Here is a 15,492-nt window from a genome sequence, read left to right as displayed (position 1 = left end):
CGGCCTAAAATCAGAATGTATAACATCATGAGTCGGAAGATTCCTAGATGTTTCATAGTTTATAATACACTGTTTTCCCATCTCTCATTGTCACTTCACCATTCTCGGCAACATACAGTAGCTTAGGAGGATCATTGTAAAAAGTTTAGTCTACGAATACGTTAAACCATATAAGTAGTCATAACCCAAATTTGAATATCCGTATTAAAGTTCTTGCAAAGGACATAAAGTTTACCACCAAGCTCCTCCACACTCAAACAAGCAACGTTATATGGTGGAAACAGTGCGGTCTGATGATTATCAGATGATATCAATATTTCAAGTCTTGATAATCATTGGGTCCAATGGCTTGTACATGTCTACCAAACAGAGACGCCAATAGGTGTAAGCTAGGCTCATAATATTCACATCGGCAAACAAGAATTCTGTTAAACGGATTATCCGGTTTATGGACATGTTATATAGTGTCTTGACTAGCTTATTTAGTGTCTTGAACAGTTTATTTAGTTGTTCAAGACACTGTATAAACTGTTCAAGACACTAAATAATAAGATGTCCAAGACACATGTCCGTGAATAGATAATTGGTTTAAGAGAAGGCCTGCATCAAATATATTGCATTTGCAAAAATCGCTCAATTTTCAGAATCAAGTTGTAGACTGTAAGAATTTTAATATTATAATTTTGATACACATTCAAAAAACGCGCGCATAGATAAGATGTTCATAATCCTGAAAACTGAATTGCACAATACATGAACTGAAACCAAAATATAAAGTAAATGTGACATTCTAGTATGGAAGGGTTCTTGTAAAAGTGTAAAACTAATTAGAAGCCAACACCATCTCCCTTCTGCCCTTGTAAAAGTGTAAAGCTTTATCCCATTCAGGAAGATTTTCTTTAATGATGGGCACTTCCTTAAAGTGTTGGATCCATTGATGCAAGTGTGGGAAGGCATGAGCTTCAACCAACTTTGTGCCTACAACTTCTTCCATCATTTCCAACCAATGAACAATCGATCCAAAGGCTATATCAGCTAGTCCAATTGAGTCACCACCAAAGAATTTCTTGTCCCCAAGTCCATGTTCTTCTACCGTCTTCAAAGCTTCTAAGCAATCTTTTATTGCCGTCTCTTGTGCCTCTCCTTTAGTGAAAAAAAATCCCACAAATGTCATTACCTACATCATCACAAACCATGGTCATGAAGACTGAAAATAAGATTTATATACAGATCGATGATATCAGTGGCTCTATACTAATTGAATGGAAGATGAAAAGGTTTTGGCACTTTAAAACTATAAGTGAAGTGAAAGCCTGTAAATGAATACAGTATTGTAAGATAATCACCTTATCCTCTACGAATTTCATCCAAAACCTCGCTTTGGCTTTCTCGTAAGGATCGCTTGGGAGCAGTGGGTTCTCAGGCCATGTTTCTTCAATGTACTCAATAATAACAATGGATTCAGATATAGGCTTTCCTGCATGAACAAGAACTGGGACTTTTGTGTACACTGGATTATATTGTAAGAGCATAGTGCTCTTATTGGCAAGATCCTCTTCTATATATTCATAACTTACACCCTTCAGTTTCAGAGCCCAGATGACTCTGTACACAAAAGCACTAGGCGAAGCTCCCAAGAGTTTAACTTCTTCCATGGTGTAATTCACAAAGAAGATTTTGGTTTTCTTTTTTTAGCCTTTGTTGAAGTTCATTTATATTCATCATAGGCGAAGGTGGAATCCTCTTGCTTCAGCATCAAGTGTCAACGAAGAATTTTTTGTGACGCAGACCATAGTAGTTCATCCCTCATTTCAAGTTTTTCTTTGAAGGCGGGCCATCCTTGACCATGAAGAAGTAGAAAATTGTGACAAACGTCGCATTAAACTAAGTTTTAGCCAACTTATTCCAGAGAAATGAAATAAAGAATAAAAATGGAAGCAAGAGGGTAGTAACCTATAGGCTCTAATATTATTCAATTAGGAGGGAGAGTGCAGAGTTTTCAACGCAACGCAAGGGGGTTTAAGTCACTGACTTTTGTTCATGTTTTTCACCCATAATCAACAAAAGATGGCTTAAGTTAATCTCATGAATTTACAATGTTGGATTCATTGACAAAAACTCTACTTGGTCGCGTTTTTGACTGCAAATACCCTGACACGTAGCCGAGAGATATACTAGTAGAATAAACATATGATGAACTTAAAATTGTCATTCAAAAAAAAAACATGATTAACTTGATCACACAAGGGAGTTTTTAGCAGGGAATCCCGCTTTTACTGCAATCATTCCGGCCTGGCATGGAATTTTTACCGCCCTCACATTTGACACAGCTTCAGCAGAACACTTACATAGGAAGGGCATGGAAGGATGAAATTCTCGTATCCTTCAAATCTCATTAAATTTGTGCAACAAATGGAATAATACCCAAATAAAATTCCCTAATGCTTTGACAAGATCAACTCAGATATCATTTTTGTATAGAACATATGAACTTTTATGAACTATGAAAAATTGAAAGCGTCATGAGTTAGCTTCTTATATTATTATGGATGGACAACAAATTGCTAACATATTACCTTTATGTGGAAAAATTTATTATACAAATTTCCAAACACAACTGCTTTGCATTATCGCCTTGGAGTAGCTTCATACTTTATAGAGTTTTCTAGCCTTCTAAGAAGCTAGATTGCAATGCCACAGCGGAAAGAAAAGGAAGTGATCAGAGATGACTAATAAGGAACAGGAACGCGAACATCTGTTGGGCCGAATTTCATGTCGTCCAGAATCAGATCGAGAAGAGCCTGACCCACTGGACCTACTTTTGCCTACAAAGAAACAGTATCAACTGTCAAATATATTCAGATTAGTAACAAGTACTGGAACACTTTATCATTACATATAACCAAAATATATCAAAATACATACAAATGATACAAGGGTAAGTTCAGAATTAGAGTCTAAATTCTAGCTGTTTCCATGAAAATTAAAAAAGCCAAAGACCCATAAATAAATCAATTAAGAGGAGTCTGAAACAGTTACATCTCAGCCATTTTATTAAGTTTTTGGTTGCTGTTTGATACTCATTCGAGCATAGAGATCTCGGATGCAAAACAGCTTCCTATATGAATGACTGCTTATTTGCAGTCTCAAGACACCATTTTATCCTTTGAAAACATCAATAGTATTTGACACAATATTAAAAACAAGAAATAAAGGTGGTCAAAGTATCTAAACTGACAGATTACTTGCAAAAGTGTAAATTATAGGAGTGTACTTAAGTGTATGAAGTTCACTAACCATCTCCAATTATCTGATCGTCCCATTGCAAAACAGGACGGACGAGAATTCCGCTCCCGATAAGCATCATCTCACAAGCTTGCTTACCTTCTTCCATGGTAACATTTCCTACTCTAATTCCACTAATCCTCCCCTCCCTTACTAAACCCTCAGAAAGAGACAACGCTCGTCTGGCTGTGCACCCACTTAGAATTTTGTCAAAGGACGGCATTAATAGTCCATTTTCCTTTGTGACAAATGCTACGTTCATGTTGGGACCCTCAGCAATATAGCCATCCTCATCTAACCAGATTGCTGCAAATCCACCCTTTTCTTCAGCTTCCATCTTTGACAAAACATTAGGTAGGTAATTTACACTCTTCATGGTGGCAAACTGCGGAGGTTTGATTGGAACTGTTGAAGTCCATACTTTGACACCTTCTCGTCCTAATGGAGTTTTGTCTTGTATTACAATGGCATAGAGAGCTGACTGCTTGCACCCAGATGGAGATAGTTGGAAATCTCCAGGTCCCACAGAGAGCCAATAACGTAATGAACCTTCCCTACATTTGGATGCACTTACAGTTTGAATGAGAATGTTTCTTATGCTTTCTCGATCAAAAGGGACGGAAATTTTTGCCATGGATGCAGATCTCAAGAAGCGGTCGATATGTTGATCCAATTCGTAGAGATATCTTCAAAGTGGCAAGATAATGTGAACTGAATTAGTGATAAACCAGAGAAGAATATAAATATACGACATTGACTACGCTCAAACTCATATACAAGTCAAACATTAAAAATAAACCTAGAAAATAATAATTACAAACAGTTCTGACAATCTAGTCCATAAGCAATTGCAGTTTTCCAGAAACTTTAACTAGAACTCTAATTACGTGTCTCTCAAATTTAAAATAAAAAAGGAAAAGGGAGAAAACAAAATGGTGACTTAGTGAGTTGGTATGGGAGGATGGAGTTGTAGTAAAGCCAAATATATATTGCATTAAAAGATATTGTATTCTCATTACACAAGTAAGGGTCCAGTTTAAGAGCCATGATGTCTTACCCGTCCATTATTGCTGCAGTATCAAAAACACCATGCCCTCTATGGACCATGTGATCATCCATGGGGATGACCATTGTTGTAGGATCAGTTGTAATTCCACCAAATACACTAGAGTACATAGCCAAGAATTGTTGTTTGCCTTTCCTCTTTTCCCTATCTTCTTTTAGTCTTTCGAAAACCTTAATAAACACCAACAAAATATATCTTAGGAAAATAGCCAGCCGTCTCGATCAGGGGACGAATAAAAAAAATGAGTAAAATTAACCCAAATTCATTCATATAGGGCAGAGTAGGCTTCAATTATTATTATTTTTTGACAAGTAGGCTTCAACTATTTCAAAGACCTTAGCTTATGCAACACATTATAATCAGTTACATGTAATTCAAGACAGTAGAAATTTACACTAATGTGAGTTCAAGTCAACATTCCTCGTAAGTTCGACTTTAGTTACCATTGGGTAAACTGGATATTATCTCCATATTGTATCAAATGATAAACCTTAACTCGGCAACCCCGTTATGACAAGTTCACAATAACCTTCATGAGCGCTCGGAACCTCACTGAATATCAAACTTCAACAAAGATACTAGTTTCATGACTTCATCATCTTAGCAAAGAAGCTGTACGTATAAGTTTACACTAGAACAGAATCTATAACTTCTCTACTATACCACTTAGATTGTCCTCACTGACAATTATTCACAAGCTTCATGGAAAGAAGATAACTTCCATTGTAAATTGGTCCTTAAATCGTCATTGTGGGAACAATGGAGGTGATTGTCGTCGCAAAGTAATCAAATTAAGCCTACTTTCACTATTATCCCATAAGCAATGATAATGCCTAAGTTTAACTACTTAACAGAATTTATGAAACAAGCCACAACACACCATGAACTTGAATAACATGTAAATTTTGCACTTGTTTGTGGTTAGCAATCAGCATTCAGAAGAAGCATTTAAAACCAACTTTTGTCTATAGACCTAAAGGTGCAAATTAGCATAATTTCTAAGGTGTAGAGTCTACATTGTGGAATGAGACATGAAAAGCAGTGAAAGATAAAGAAAATGTACCTCTGAAGATGACAGCAAAGGAACATCAGATACGTTGATAAACTCTGCCATACAAATACCAATATATGATCAGCTTCAAATGAACAAAAATTGGTATATTACACACTGCATAATATAAGAATGCCCAAGAAACTCACCCTCTATCTGCTCAGAGTTGTGAAGGACTCTTGATTCCCATAATGATTTCCCATCAACTTTTAGTCCAAAACATTTGTACCCACTCTCAAAAACTGCTAAATTTCGTCTAAGAGATAAAGCATTGGAAGAAAAATCAGTTAACTTAGCCAAAAATTTGATTTTTGAGGTGGGGCCATTTAAAGAAGAGAGAAAAGCCATGAACACAGAATCTATCGAACTGAAAAACAAAAAAGTCAAACAATGTATTGGGAATATTTAACCGATATATTCATGTCAATATTTCAAACTCTTTATATACGAAATTCCAAACTCAAAAGATGAAGAGTGAAGAAGAGATGAATGAGGATGGGCACTCTCCTTTGTTAAACTCGGAACCCAAGTTACAGTTCAGGTATATCTCTGAGTTTTGAGATGGGACTTGGTGAGTTTGTTATTCATTGTTTGTTTTTGACAGGAATGATATATACAAGGCTCGTTGGGATGCGGAGTTGGGAATGGCGGAGGTGATAGAAAAGAAAGGTGTAATGTGGAAGACTATGGGAATATTCCGTTGGAGCAAACACTATTTTTCGATTGAGGAAACTCTGTAAGTATGAATCTTTTTTTATATTAAAAGCTTTCTTATTGTTGGATATGATTCTCTCTGTTTACTTGATTGTAGGTTCTTGGCTGAAAGAGGGGCTTTACTTCTATTGGATGAAAAAGATACAATTTTTACCCTGAAAAATATATATAAGATGGTTGCAGAGGCAAATAATGGATGTTGTTGGGAATCTTTTAAAGCTTTTAGGCATTTAAAGTCCCTAGGATATATTGTTGCGCGGCATGGAGTTCCTTGGACTTTGAAGAATGATAACAAAAGTTGTGAACCTACCCGTCCTCAGGGCATTCCGGAAAGTGACACAGTGTCAGGCAGGGAAATGGAAGATACTATTTCAGTTAGCAGTCTACTTCAAAGTATGCAGATCAACAATTTGAGGCTAGCTTTTGATGTTTATCTGCCCAATAGCAATTTCAGAATATCATCTCCTGGTGATCCTGATTTTGTGCTATGTATAGCCAGGTAATTTCTATCAGCAGCATACCATCTTTACAAAATTATCTTTGTCATAACTGGATGTATATGCTGTTGAAGATAAAGAATCATACTCCAAAAGAGCAAGCATACTTGTCTGTCGAATTGAATGGCATGGATAGTTCTTCTAAGAGAGCAAATATATTCACATTTCTTACCTTATTGATACGTGTGAGGACACTCCACTTGTAAGCAAAACCATTGCAAGTCGAAGTTGTTAGTCTTTGTTACCTTACTTGCCTCAATTGTATCAAGAGGGATACACACACTTTTGGTAGTTCACTTTCCTTCAATGAATAATCTTATATTATCCTTCCTTGCTAGTGAAGATTTCTGCATGATTCCCTGCGAGTGAAATGAAGTTTCTGCATGATTCAATTGTTGTTGGGATGCCTAATGGAATCTCATAATATGTATATGTATACTTGTAGTAGGTTACATTGTCTGATATTTATGGCACATTTAAGCTTATTCCTTGTGAGTGAGAGTCACCCCTTGCCAATCTTGTGTAAAAGTAGCATGAGAGGAAACAAGGAATTAATGTTGTGCTCATATCTGGTATGGTAGCTAGAGTTATGTCTTGCATCAGGAAGTACTGCATTGGCCTAAAAAATTTCATAGTTTAATTATGATTTTTTGCCCTGATTTTTCTCAACTTACGTTCATTTGGAACACGAGTTCTCCCCAATACTAAATCTCTAGTTGGCTTTCACACCTGTAGGGATCCACCATCCAAAATTGAGATTGAAAATCTTGAAAGAAGATGCAATGGTGTACCCCTCAAGATCTGTAATGTTGAGCATGGGCTCGTGAGTTTCTTTTCATTCAACAAAACCGAGCTTCCTGTCTTACGGTGATCCTTCAGAATATTATCGCCCATACAAAAAGGAGTATATGTTCTAAAGTTCTGCTACTTGAAAATGAGCTATTTTATGACCTAATGCTTCTTGACATTGTGACACTGCATTTGTACGTTGTACAATGTACAATTTTGCCGCTTTTTAGCAGGAAACGATTTGTAAGTGTAGAAATAGGTCCCTACTGAGGCAGCACATTGAGCAATTGCTTGTTCAGAGTTGTTTCTGGATGACTTTCACTTGCTCTTACATTTATTAACTTATTGTCATGTTGCTTTGCTTCTGTTATTTTGCGCAGTTTTAACTATGCAAGATGACCTTGGAATCACAAATGTTGATAAAGAGTCCCGCAATTTTAGGTTTAGATACACGTGGGACTTCGTAAAATCTGTTATCACCCCATTATTCAGGTCAGCAAATACCCAACCATTTTTGTTGTCTTCTCATTACTTCCCAGAAGTTTTTTTAAGGTAAACTACGTAGTATAGATCAATTGTCACATTAAGATTCTCTCTTCCCTTCTAGATGTTTGACTATATAGTTATGGAGTACTATCTATTACTTTACTTGAGTTTTAGATGGTCTAAGAACGTGATTTGGTAAAGAAGTCAATTTTTTCTCTGATGAGGAAAGTGCTTCCCTTTAATAGATAATATAGTCCAAGTAGCTCCTATATGAAAAGTTGACTTGGCGAGGTTATCACACACTTTCACCTTGATGAATGAAATGCTTGCTTCTCCCAAAAATGAATGATTGACCCATTAATATAGGAATCTTGCGTTACAAGTAGTGTGAAGCTCCAGTATCTGATAATCATTCTGATTCACAAATTTTTGTGAGGACTACAGAGTTGCTTGCAAGTTATGATTGTGAACAAAGTCTATAAAGGTACCAAGAATAGGGAAGACTACACAAAAAAGTTGTTACGTAACTTAATTACTAATTTACATGCAAGAGCTACAATGTCTTAAGAAGTGAAGTTGTTTGGTGCATGGCTTAGCCCATTTAGTAGGAGAGCTACAATACATTGAAGAAGATCTCTCTAACAAGAGTCCTTTGCTTCTGAAGTACAACCCTATTCATAGGAAAATTCCTGTGCTCTTACAGAACGGAATTAACTCTGTCATGGAATCGCTTGTTATTCTCCATTATTTTGATGAGACATGGACAACAAATCTTATATTGTCTGAAGAACCTTATTAAAGATCAAAGACAGTTTTTTGGGCTAGGTTCATCAATGAGAAGGTATTGATCTTTACTTATTTATCTATGTATTAGTAAATACCATCTATTCTGCTTTGGTTCGTCAAAACACTTAGTATCGTTATCACTTTGCAGTGCATACCGAGACTATGGATGGCTTGTTGGATTGGTGTGAAGGAAAATGAGAAGGGCATTGAAGAAGCAAAAGTTCTTTGGAGGGGAGACTATTAACTTCATAGCATTTTGGCTCGAATTATTGATTAAGTAGTGGGAATTCATTTGTTAGATTTAGAGAACTTTCCCACCATAGACAAAGGGATAAAGGAATTTCTCAGTTTAAGAGTTGTCATAGAAAGCCTGCCTCCACATGAAGATATACTTGCTTTTTTTTGGTCACGCTGCGAATCCATATCTGCATCCAAATCCAAGGTTTATTAATTGACTTGGGGAATGGTCATGATATGTTTAGATGTTCTGTCTTTTCTCATTGAATTTAGTCTCATTTCAATTATCTGTCATTGGCTGCTGATGTTTTGACAGTTTATCTATGAAGCCTACACTCCATTTGCTCCATTGCTCGTCCCAGGTTTGGTACGTCTTTGACAGAAAGTCGTGATGCATAGTGGTGATATATTTCATTTATGATAAAGAAAAACAATAAAACTCACTTTTAATGTTAGCATGCCTTTTCACACAGTTTTCCATTTGTATCATTGATTTGAAGACGGCGAGAGACATATTTGCAGAGGATTGCTGCTCTAATAGGTTGAGGTAAGTTGTACCCTTACTTGACCTACTTTCATAGCCTCAGATGGCATCTACTCATCTACAAAGGCCGCTAAATCTTGTCTTTTTATTTAATACATACAATCTCCAATAAACATACCAATGCTATTTCATTGTACTCCTGATTATTTATTCTTGATTTGACCATACCTTTTACAACAAATGGGTTATGAGTCCCAATATCAATTATCAACTTGATAGATAGGAGGTTTGCTGAGTTAAGCTGTAGTGGCTAATGAATTTCGTCAGCAAAGAGTAATGGATAGATATTTACTTAACCTACTGCAAAGATAAAAGACAATAACGCGCAGGATGCTATATTAGTTGTTAAATGTCTTGAAACTATTCTGTTGATAGTGGTAAGAACTACAGAAGAAGGATACGGTCTATGTTGCTGAGAGGAAATGCACGATGCCTAATTGGTTGTTTATTGTCAGTTCGACCTACTAAAAACATGTTAGCATAAACATAATTAACACCGACCAACTATACAAGTTACAGATGAAAGTATTACCCAAATACATCAAATTCGTACTGCCTTCCTTGTTATGTCGCAGCCCGAATGATGAGTGACGATAATTACAAATCAAAGACACGGTTGGGTCTGGACTCTTACATTTGGATCCTATCTCCTATACTTCTTCTCTCTTTATCTCTCCTGTTTTTTCTCCTTTTCTCTGTATGTAGTATATGCTCTAATGGCGAGCTCTTGGGCTTCTCAAGCCACCTAAGGTCTCAAGCTTCTCTATGTAGGAAACTTTCTTATTGGTCGCAACTTTAAGAGGTTTGCTCATTGGCATTTCATTATCATCGTGCCATCATCGTCATTTTCTTTCAGGAAGTCTGATAGTGTCATTGAAGTTGGTGTCTCAATAGAATTAAGCCTTTCAAGCTCCCTCCAGATTCCAACAACTTCGCTAGACCTCTTTCTGGTGCAGAAACTGTTGATGTCATTCTGTTCAATCCGCTACAGATTGATTTTGAGCGAGTGAATCGGCATAAAGGACATCTTCAATTCGAGACATGACAGTGTGCGACAAGCTCTCTAATACCCTTGAATAACTTTCAAGGACAGACTGTCCTACATCCTGTGTAATTTGACAAATTCATATTTAGCTCGTACATACATAAACAGAAGGTTAAGATTAAAGACAGGTCAGTAGTAATCTGATTTCACCTTGTTATATTGGATTTTGCATATGTCGAGGGAGGATTGAGGAAGGCCGGGGAACCTTTGTTTGAGGATGAGTAAGATGCTCTCTGATCTCTCTTCAAACTGCTCTCTCTTCTCTAAGCTCACTGCAGAACCCCAAGTAGATTTCCCATCCTTGTGAGTCATCTTCCTCCTCCAAATTACATTGGATGCTTCGATCCTGTTCTTGAGATCTAGGACTCTGTGCTCTGTCGATAAGTCCATAGTTGAAAGAAATTGCTTTCGGGATCAAAGAATTCAACCGTAATGCTTTTGTAGATGGTGTCCCCGAGGCTCTCTCTTCCATTCTAACACAATTGAAAAACATTATCAACTAGAGGAAAATATAATCTAGAATTACCAATCTATCTTGTTTCCATATACCTTGGGGAGGGATTCGATATAGTTGTCAGGGATTTCCATTTCTGATAGCACTTGAGCATTTATGGCCATTGCCGCTTTTAGAACTTGATTGACAGATTCCTTCTGAAACTGCAACCATTTTCTTTGTCTCTTCAGAGAGCCCATTTGGGGAACCTTGGCAGTGGGTAGCCACCATTTGTCGTCCGTCCCTCGTTACCTTTCTCTTCCTCGCTAGCATTTTTAGACACATACCAGAACTCATTCTGGTATTTGAAGTTTTCCAAATATCCCTATTCAACCGTGATCATAATGTTAACGCGTACGAAAGTTCGAAGCAAAGAAAACAAATGCGTCATAATGCAGTACTTACAATGAGCATAGCATCAAGCTTTCTTAAAGCAGGGATGTTCATGAGAAGATCAGTCCGTTGTCGTGTTACCATTATCTTTCATGTAAGGAAAATTTTCAGGTTAAGACAATCTTAGCATTAAAAATTAATTCCAGAAAGCAAACAGATACGTTATTGTTTTCAAGCTCATGATAATAGAGTTACAGGGTACCTCCATGTTTATTCCATCCTTGGATTTCTGTTGTGAGGGAACAAATTCTACAATGTGTTCAGTGACTGACAAGAGCCAGTCAATTTCTTTTCTCCACCTTGCCTTATTTTCAACCGACATTGGTTCCAAGCGCCTATGCTCTCCGAAAACAGAAGCTGCATTAGTTTAGCAAAAATGGTCAAAATATGTCGATGACCACCTTTCAAGAAGTCTATAATCATCGAACAAAACCATAACCTAGCACCACATTTTGGACATTATTTATCAGCTGAAACCTCTCATTTCAAAGAACAGTTCGCGAATTTCCCAACACTTTTGTCATTATAATAAGACAGCAACGGAGTAGGGAACAGCCATTTTTTGCAACCTCGTTAATTATGAAGGACATACAGTTTAAAGTCATAAAACTAGCATATTCAAGGATGTTTTCAATGAATTCCTTGAAAATAATTCACCAGATACTTAAAAAATGTCCTATGTACCTGCTAAATTCGTAATAGCATTCGACAATGCCAAAGCAGACGAAACTCCCTTCCCTCCCCCGGACATATCTTCACCCAATAACAACTTGGCGAATCTTTCTTTCATCATTTCCACATCTAAAAGCCAGCAATAAAAAAGAAAACAAGGACAGAAACAAGTTACAAAAATTATCAGTATGATACTATTCAGATGATGACACAAATGTATTTGCTCAAATAATTCATTAGACAAAATAGACTTGCTCATATCATGTTTTTATTTGTACATGAAACCATATATGTTACCTAACTCATTTAATATTATATTATGATAAGCATATGGAAGATGAGCACTGATGGAAGATTCTTTGTGGCAATAATCAAGTTGATCACATAATAATATGCCATATATGAACAAAGAAGTACCTGAAGATCGGTCTTTCGCCTGAAGGCCATTTGCAGTGCCATCCTTGCTCAAGGGTGACTTGATGATATCAATTGAACCCTGACTTCTTGTTACCATTTTATCGTCCTCAGTTTCGTCGTTATCAATCAGTTTAGTGATATCAAAAATCTTTTTGGCGGAGAAGGATTTTGATTTTTGTATGAAATGTTCTTTTTCAGAAGCTCGAACCATTCTATGATTCGAGCGAAAACTATAGCAACGAAATATGATGTAGGAAAGAACATGAGAATGTTTCCACCTATATGTATATATGTCGATATAAAATTTTGTAAAAAGAACAATACAGAACCAGTTTGTAGGTGGCTATGAAGCTAGTATGCTCATTGATATTGATATTGATACTGATACTTGAGAGAGAGAGAGAGAGAGAGAGTATCCGTGCTGGTTTTGGAGAGCAAAATGGCAAGAAAAATTGGCTTTGGTGAATGAAGAGAAGAAAAACGATTGTTTGCTTGGTTTGAAGGTGTTGTGTGTTTTTGCTTTTTTTGTATCAAAGGAACGTGGGGTGCATGTTAAAGAAACAAAAAGTTGAGGTTGAGGAAGAAAGGAGAGTTAATGAACATATGAGAGGAGTTGAGATTACTTTTAATTGGGGTTCTTGTTGTGAGGTTAGAAAGGATTGAATGGTTGAGTTTCAGTTTGAAGGTTAAGATTGGCAAAAGAAGCCCGGGAAGCTAGAGCACCAACTAAAACCACCTCATCATCTGCTTATTTTAAATATACACGCAAGGGTATTAGTTTACAAATAGTAATACTATATATTAAGAAAATATCAATATTGTATACACTGTATCGATCTTATTTTATAAAAAAAAAAATCTTATTTGTTTTCCACTAGCTAATTTGATTGAAGATTCAACTGTAAACCGCTTACAGTGTTTATTGCTGGGAAAATCAAGATTAATATATCTAGTACTCTTATAGTGACCTGTGGAAATCTTCAAAATTTGCTATTAGATAATTTTAAAGACTTGCAAAAAAACATGTGTGCAACTGTGCATTGAATTTCATAAATATTTAAGGCTAGCACCATATGATTGCAGTCTTGCAGCTTGCAGTGGGTCACTGGGTCTATACCGAAATTCTACTAATAAAATTTCTCTTAAATTTTGTTCTTTTAAACGTTCTTCACAAAATAGCGTAATTTTTTAGTTAATAATAAGATTTTAATGTCCCTCACAAATTTGTGCGTGCCTAATTTTAAAAATAGCCTAATGTGTTTTTAGGTGATAATAAGATGTTACTGACCCTGAATTTTGCAAAATGAGCTTATTGTCCTGATTACAACAGTCTCTTAAAAGTTCGTGCCATCCATCAAAACCTCCGGAATACATAGATAAATTTCTTGTATAACAGAATGTCGAAAAAGGATGATTTAGTTCACATAAAAAACTAATAACAGAGTTCTACGTACAGTAATGCGTGCGCAACCCAATATTTTTTTTTGGTCTATGCCTCGACGCGTTCCATGTTTTCAACATTAATTCATAACTATTTCCACCTCCTGCTTACGTTAGAGACTGTATATTGCTCCTTATAGTGCAATTAGGAAATTCAGAAATTCAATGTGCTCATATAATTTCTCAATTTTAGATATGCGAATTATAAAGAAGCAATATGTTGGTTATTTTAAAATACGAAAATCAGTTTTGGTTTGTTTTGAAACAAAAGAAACGTTTTGTTTTGACTATAAATCTCGTTACCTCTCTCGAGCCTATATATAGACCAAACACACCAATTTTTCGCATCTTCCTTCTCTTTAAGAAAAACTTCTCTCCCTTATAATGGCAGTAGACTATTAGTTCTTGTTCTCTTTTCTAGTTTTGGTTTTTGCTGTGCAGTGATCATCAAGACATTTACAGAGGCTCTTATATCCTGGAGGTTCCGTGTCTGTCTGCACCAGGAGGAACATACCCGCAATACCTTAAAGAGAGTAACCTAGTCCGCGCCTCAGCTTCCAATTTCATTGTTAATCCTGTTTTTTACAGATTGTTTTCCAACACAATATAATAGGCTGTTTTGCACCTTAACGTTATTTCCTGTTTGTAATATATTGCTTCTAATAATCTAGATGCTCTGATCCATGCATGGAAGTAAGAACGGATTTGGTCATGTTGATAACAAATTGACATCACTAAACTAAATAAAATTTGAGAAAGTTAATTTGGACAGTACTTCACATATCAATAATCAAAATCTAATAATATAATCATAAGTAAATCTAATAACAAAACCGCTTTCTATCTAGTAGTACACTTCAGGGAAGTACTTCGCGGGAGCTATTAGTCCTCGGAAGAGACTTCACACTAAAAGTTGCAGCGCCAACAGCAACATCAAGCTTACCTTGGCAATTTTGTTCAAGTTTCAATAGCTTAGCTTCCCTTTCCTTAGCTTCGCTTTCCTTGGCCTTGATATCTGGATTCTCTTGTAATTCTGACGATCCTTCTTTCTCAGCTTTCCTTTCCTTATCTTCGCTTTCCATGTCATTGATATCCGAATGTTCTACATGCATTTCTGCTGATGATGGTACTTCTTGTAGCTCGGCTTCCCTTTCATTGAACTTTATATCCGAATTCTGTACTTCCTGATCTGATGATGGTACGTCTTTTTTCTTGGCTTTTGCTTCCGAATTCTGTACTTCCTGATCTGATGATGGTACGTCTTCTTTCTTGGCTTTTGCTTCCGAATTCTGTACTTCCTGATCTGATGATGGTACGTCTTCTTTCTTGGCTTTTGCTTCTGACTTCAACTGGAACTTTTTGCCAAAGGATTTCAATGATTTCTTCACTCCAGCAATAAACTTCTCCATTGGTACTTCTTTTACCCTAGCTTCGGGTTCCTTGGCTACTTCTTTTTTCTTGGATTTCAACTTGACAGATTTCAATGGTTTCTTATTAGCTCCAGCAAACATCTCCATGGTGAACTTTTTGCGAAGGGATTTCAATGATTTCTTAACTCCATCAAACATCTCCATGGT

General features: G+C 36.4%; 4 protein-coding genes across 8 annotated transcripts; 1 reads left to right on the top strand and 3 right to left on the bottom strand.

Annotated features, from left to right (window-relative positions):
- Positions 1–654: 654 nt before the first annotated feature.
- LOC147507478 (putative glutathione S-transferase) lies at positions 655–1,947 on the bottom strand. The gene is made up of 2 exons (XM_086600184.1): positions 1,347–1,947; positions 655–1,177 (listed from the first exon to the last, which is right to left on the bottom strand). The coding sequence occupies exons 1-2, from the start codon at positions 1,653–1,655 to the stop codon at positions 824–826; spliced, it is 663 nt and encodes a 220-aa protein (XP_086456310.1). The 5' UTR covers positions 1,656–1,947; the 3' UTR covers positions 655–823.
- Positions 1,948–2,452: 505 nt separating this feature from the next.
- Positions 2,453–5,750, bottom strand: LOC147507477 (D-amino-acid transaminase, chloroplastic-like). The gene is made up of 5 exons (XM_086600178.1): positions 5,552–5,750; positions 5,415–5,458; positions 4,343–4,521; positions 3,298–3,971; positions 2,453–2,825 (listed from the first exon to the last, which is right to left on the bottom strand). The coding sequence occupies exons 1-5, from the start codon at positions 5,748–5,750 to the stop codon at positions 2,674–2,676; spliced, it is 1,248 nt and encodes a 415-aa protein (XP_086456304.1). The 3' UTR covers positions 2,453–2,673.
- Positions 5,751–5,811: 61 nt separating this feature from the next.
- On the top strand, positions 5,812–14,519 carry LOC147507475 (putative tRNA-splicing endonuclease subunit sen54). 5 transcript variants are annotated; one of them, XM_086600182.1, is made up of 8 exons: positions 5,812–5,943; positions 6,007–6,138; positions 6,214–6,615; positions 8,592–8,729; positions 8,823–9,116; positions 9,228–9,278; positions 9,385–9,458; positions 14,357–14,519. In XM_086600182.1, the coding sequence occupies exons 1-5, from the start codon at positions 5,870–5,872 to the stop codon at positions 8,860–8,862; spliced, it is 786 nt and encodes a 261-aa protein (XP_086456308.1). In that variant the 5' UTR covers positions 5,812–5,869; the 3' UTR covers positions 8,863–9,116; positions 9,228–9,278; positions 9,385–9,458; positions 14,357–14,519. The 5 variants fall into 5 exon arrangements, with proteins under 5 accessions (XP_086456308.1, XP_086456307.1, XP_086456306.1 ...); XM_086600181.1 differs by lacking the exon at positions 14,357–14,519 and adding an exon at positions 12,386–12,520; XM_086600180.1 differs by lacking the exon at positions 14,357–14,519 and adding an exon at positions 10,312–10,556.
- On the bottom strand, positions 9,886–14,336 carry LOC147507476 (rho guanine nucleotide exchange factor 8-like). Its single transcript, XM_086600176.1, is given in 11 exon segments — positions 9,886–10,290; positions 10,293–10,435; positions 10,437–10,561; positions 10,651–10,905; positions 10,908–10,973; positions 11,050–11,238; positions 11,241–11,318; positions 11,399–11,473; positions 11,589–11,743; positions 12,071–12,187; positions 12,476–14,336. Coding segments are annotated over 11 exon segments (1,536 nt in total). The 5' UTR covers positions 12,687–14,336; the 3' UTR covers positions 9,886–10,168.
- Positions 14,520–15,492: the final 973 nt, after the last annotated feature.

The sequence above is a fragment of the Coptis chinensis genome, chromosome 3 (genome assembly GCF_015680905.1).
Source record: "Coptis chinensis isolate HL-2020 chromosome 3, ASM1568090v1, whole genome shotgun sequence".
In the NCBI taxonomy this organism is placed as follows: Eukaryota; Viridiplantae; Streptophyta; class Magnoliopsida; order Ranunculales; family Ranunculaceae; genus Coptis; species Coptis chinensis.
This window is presented reverse-complemented; position numbering and strand designations above follow the sequence as displayed.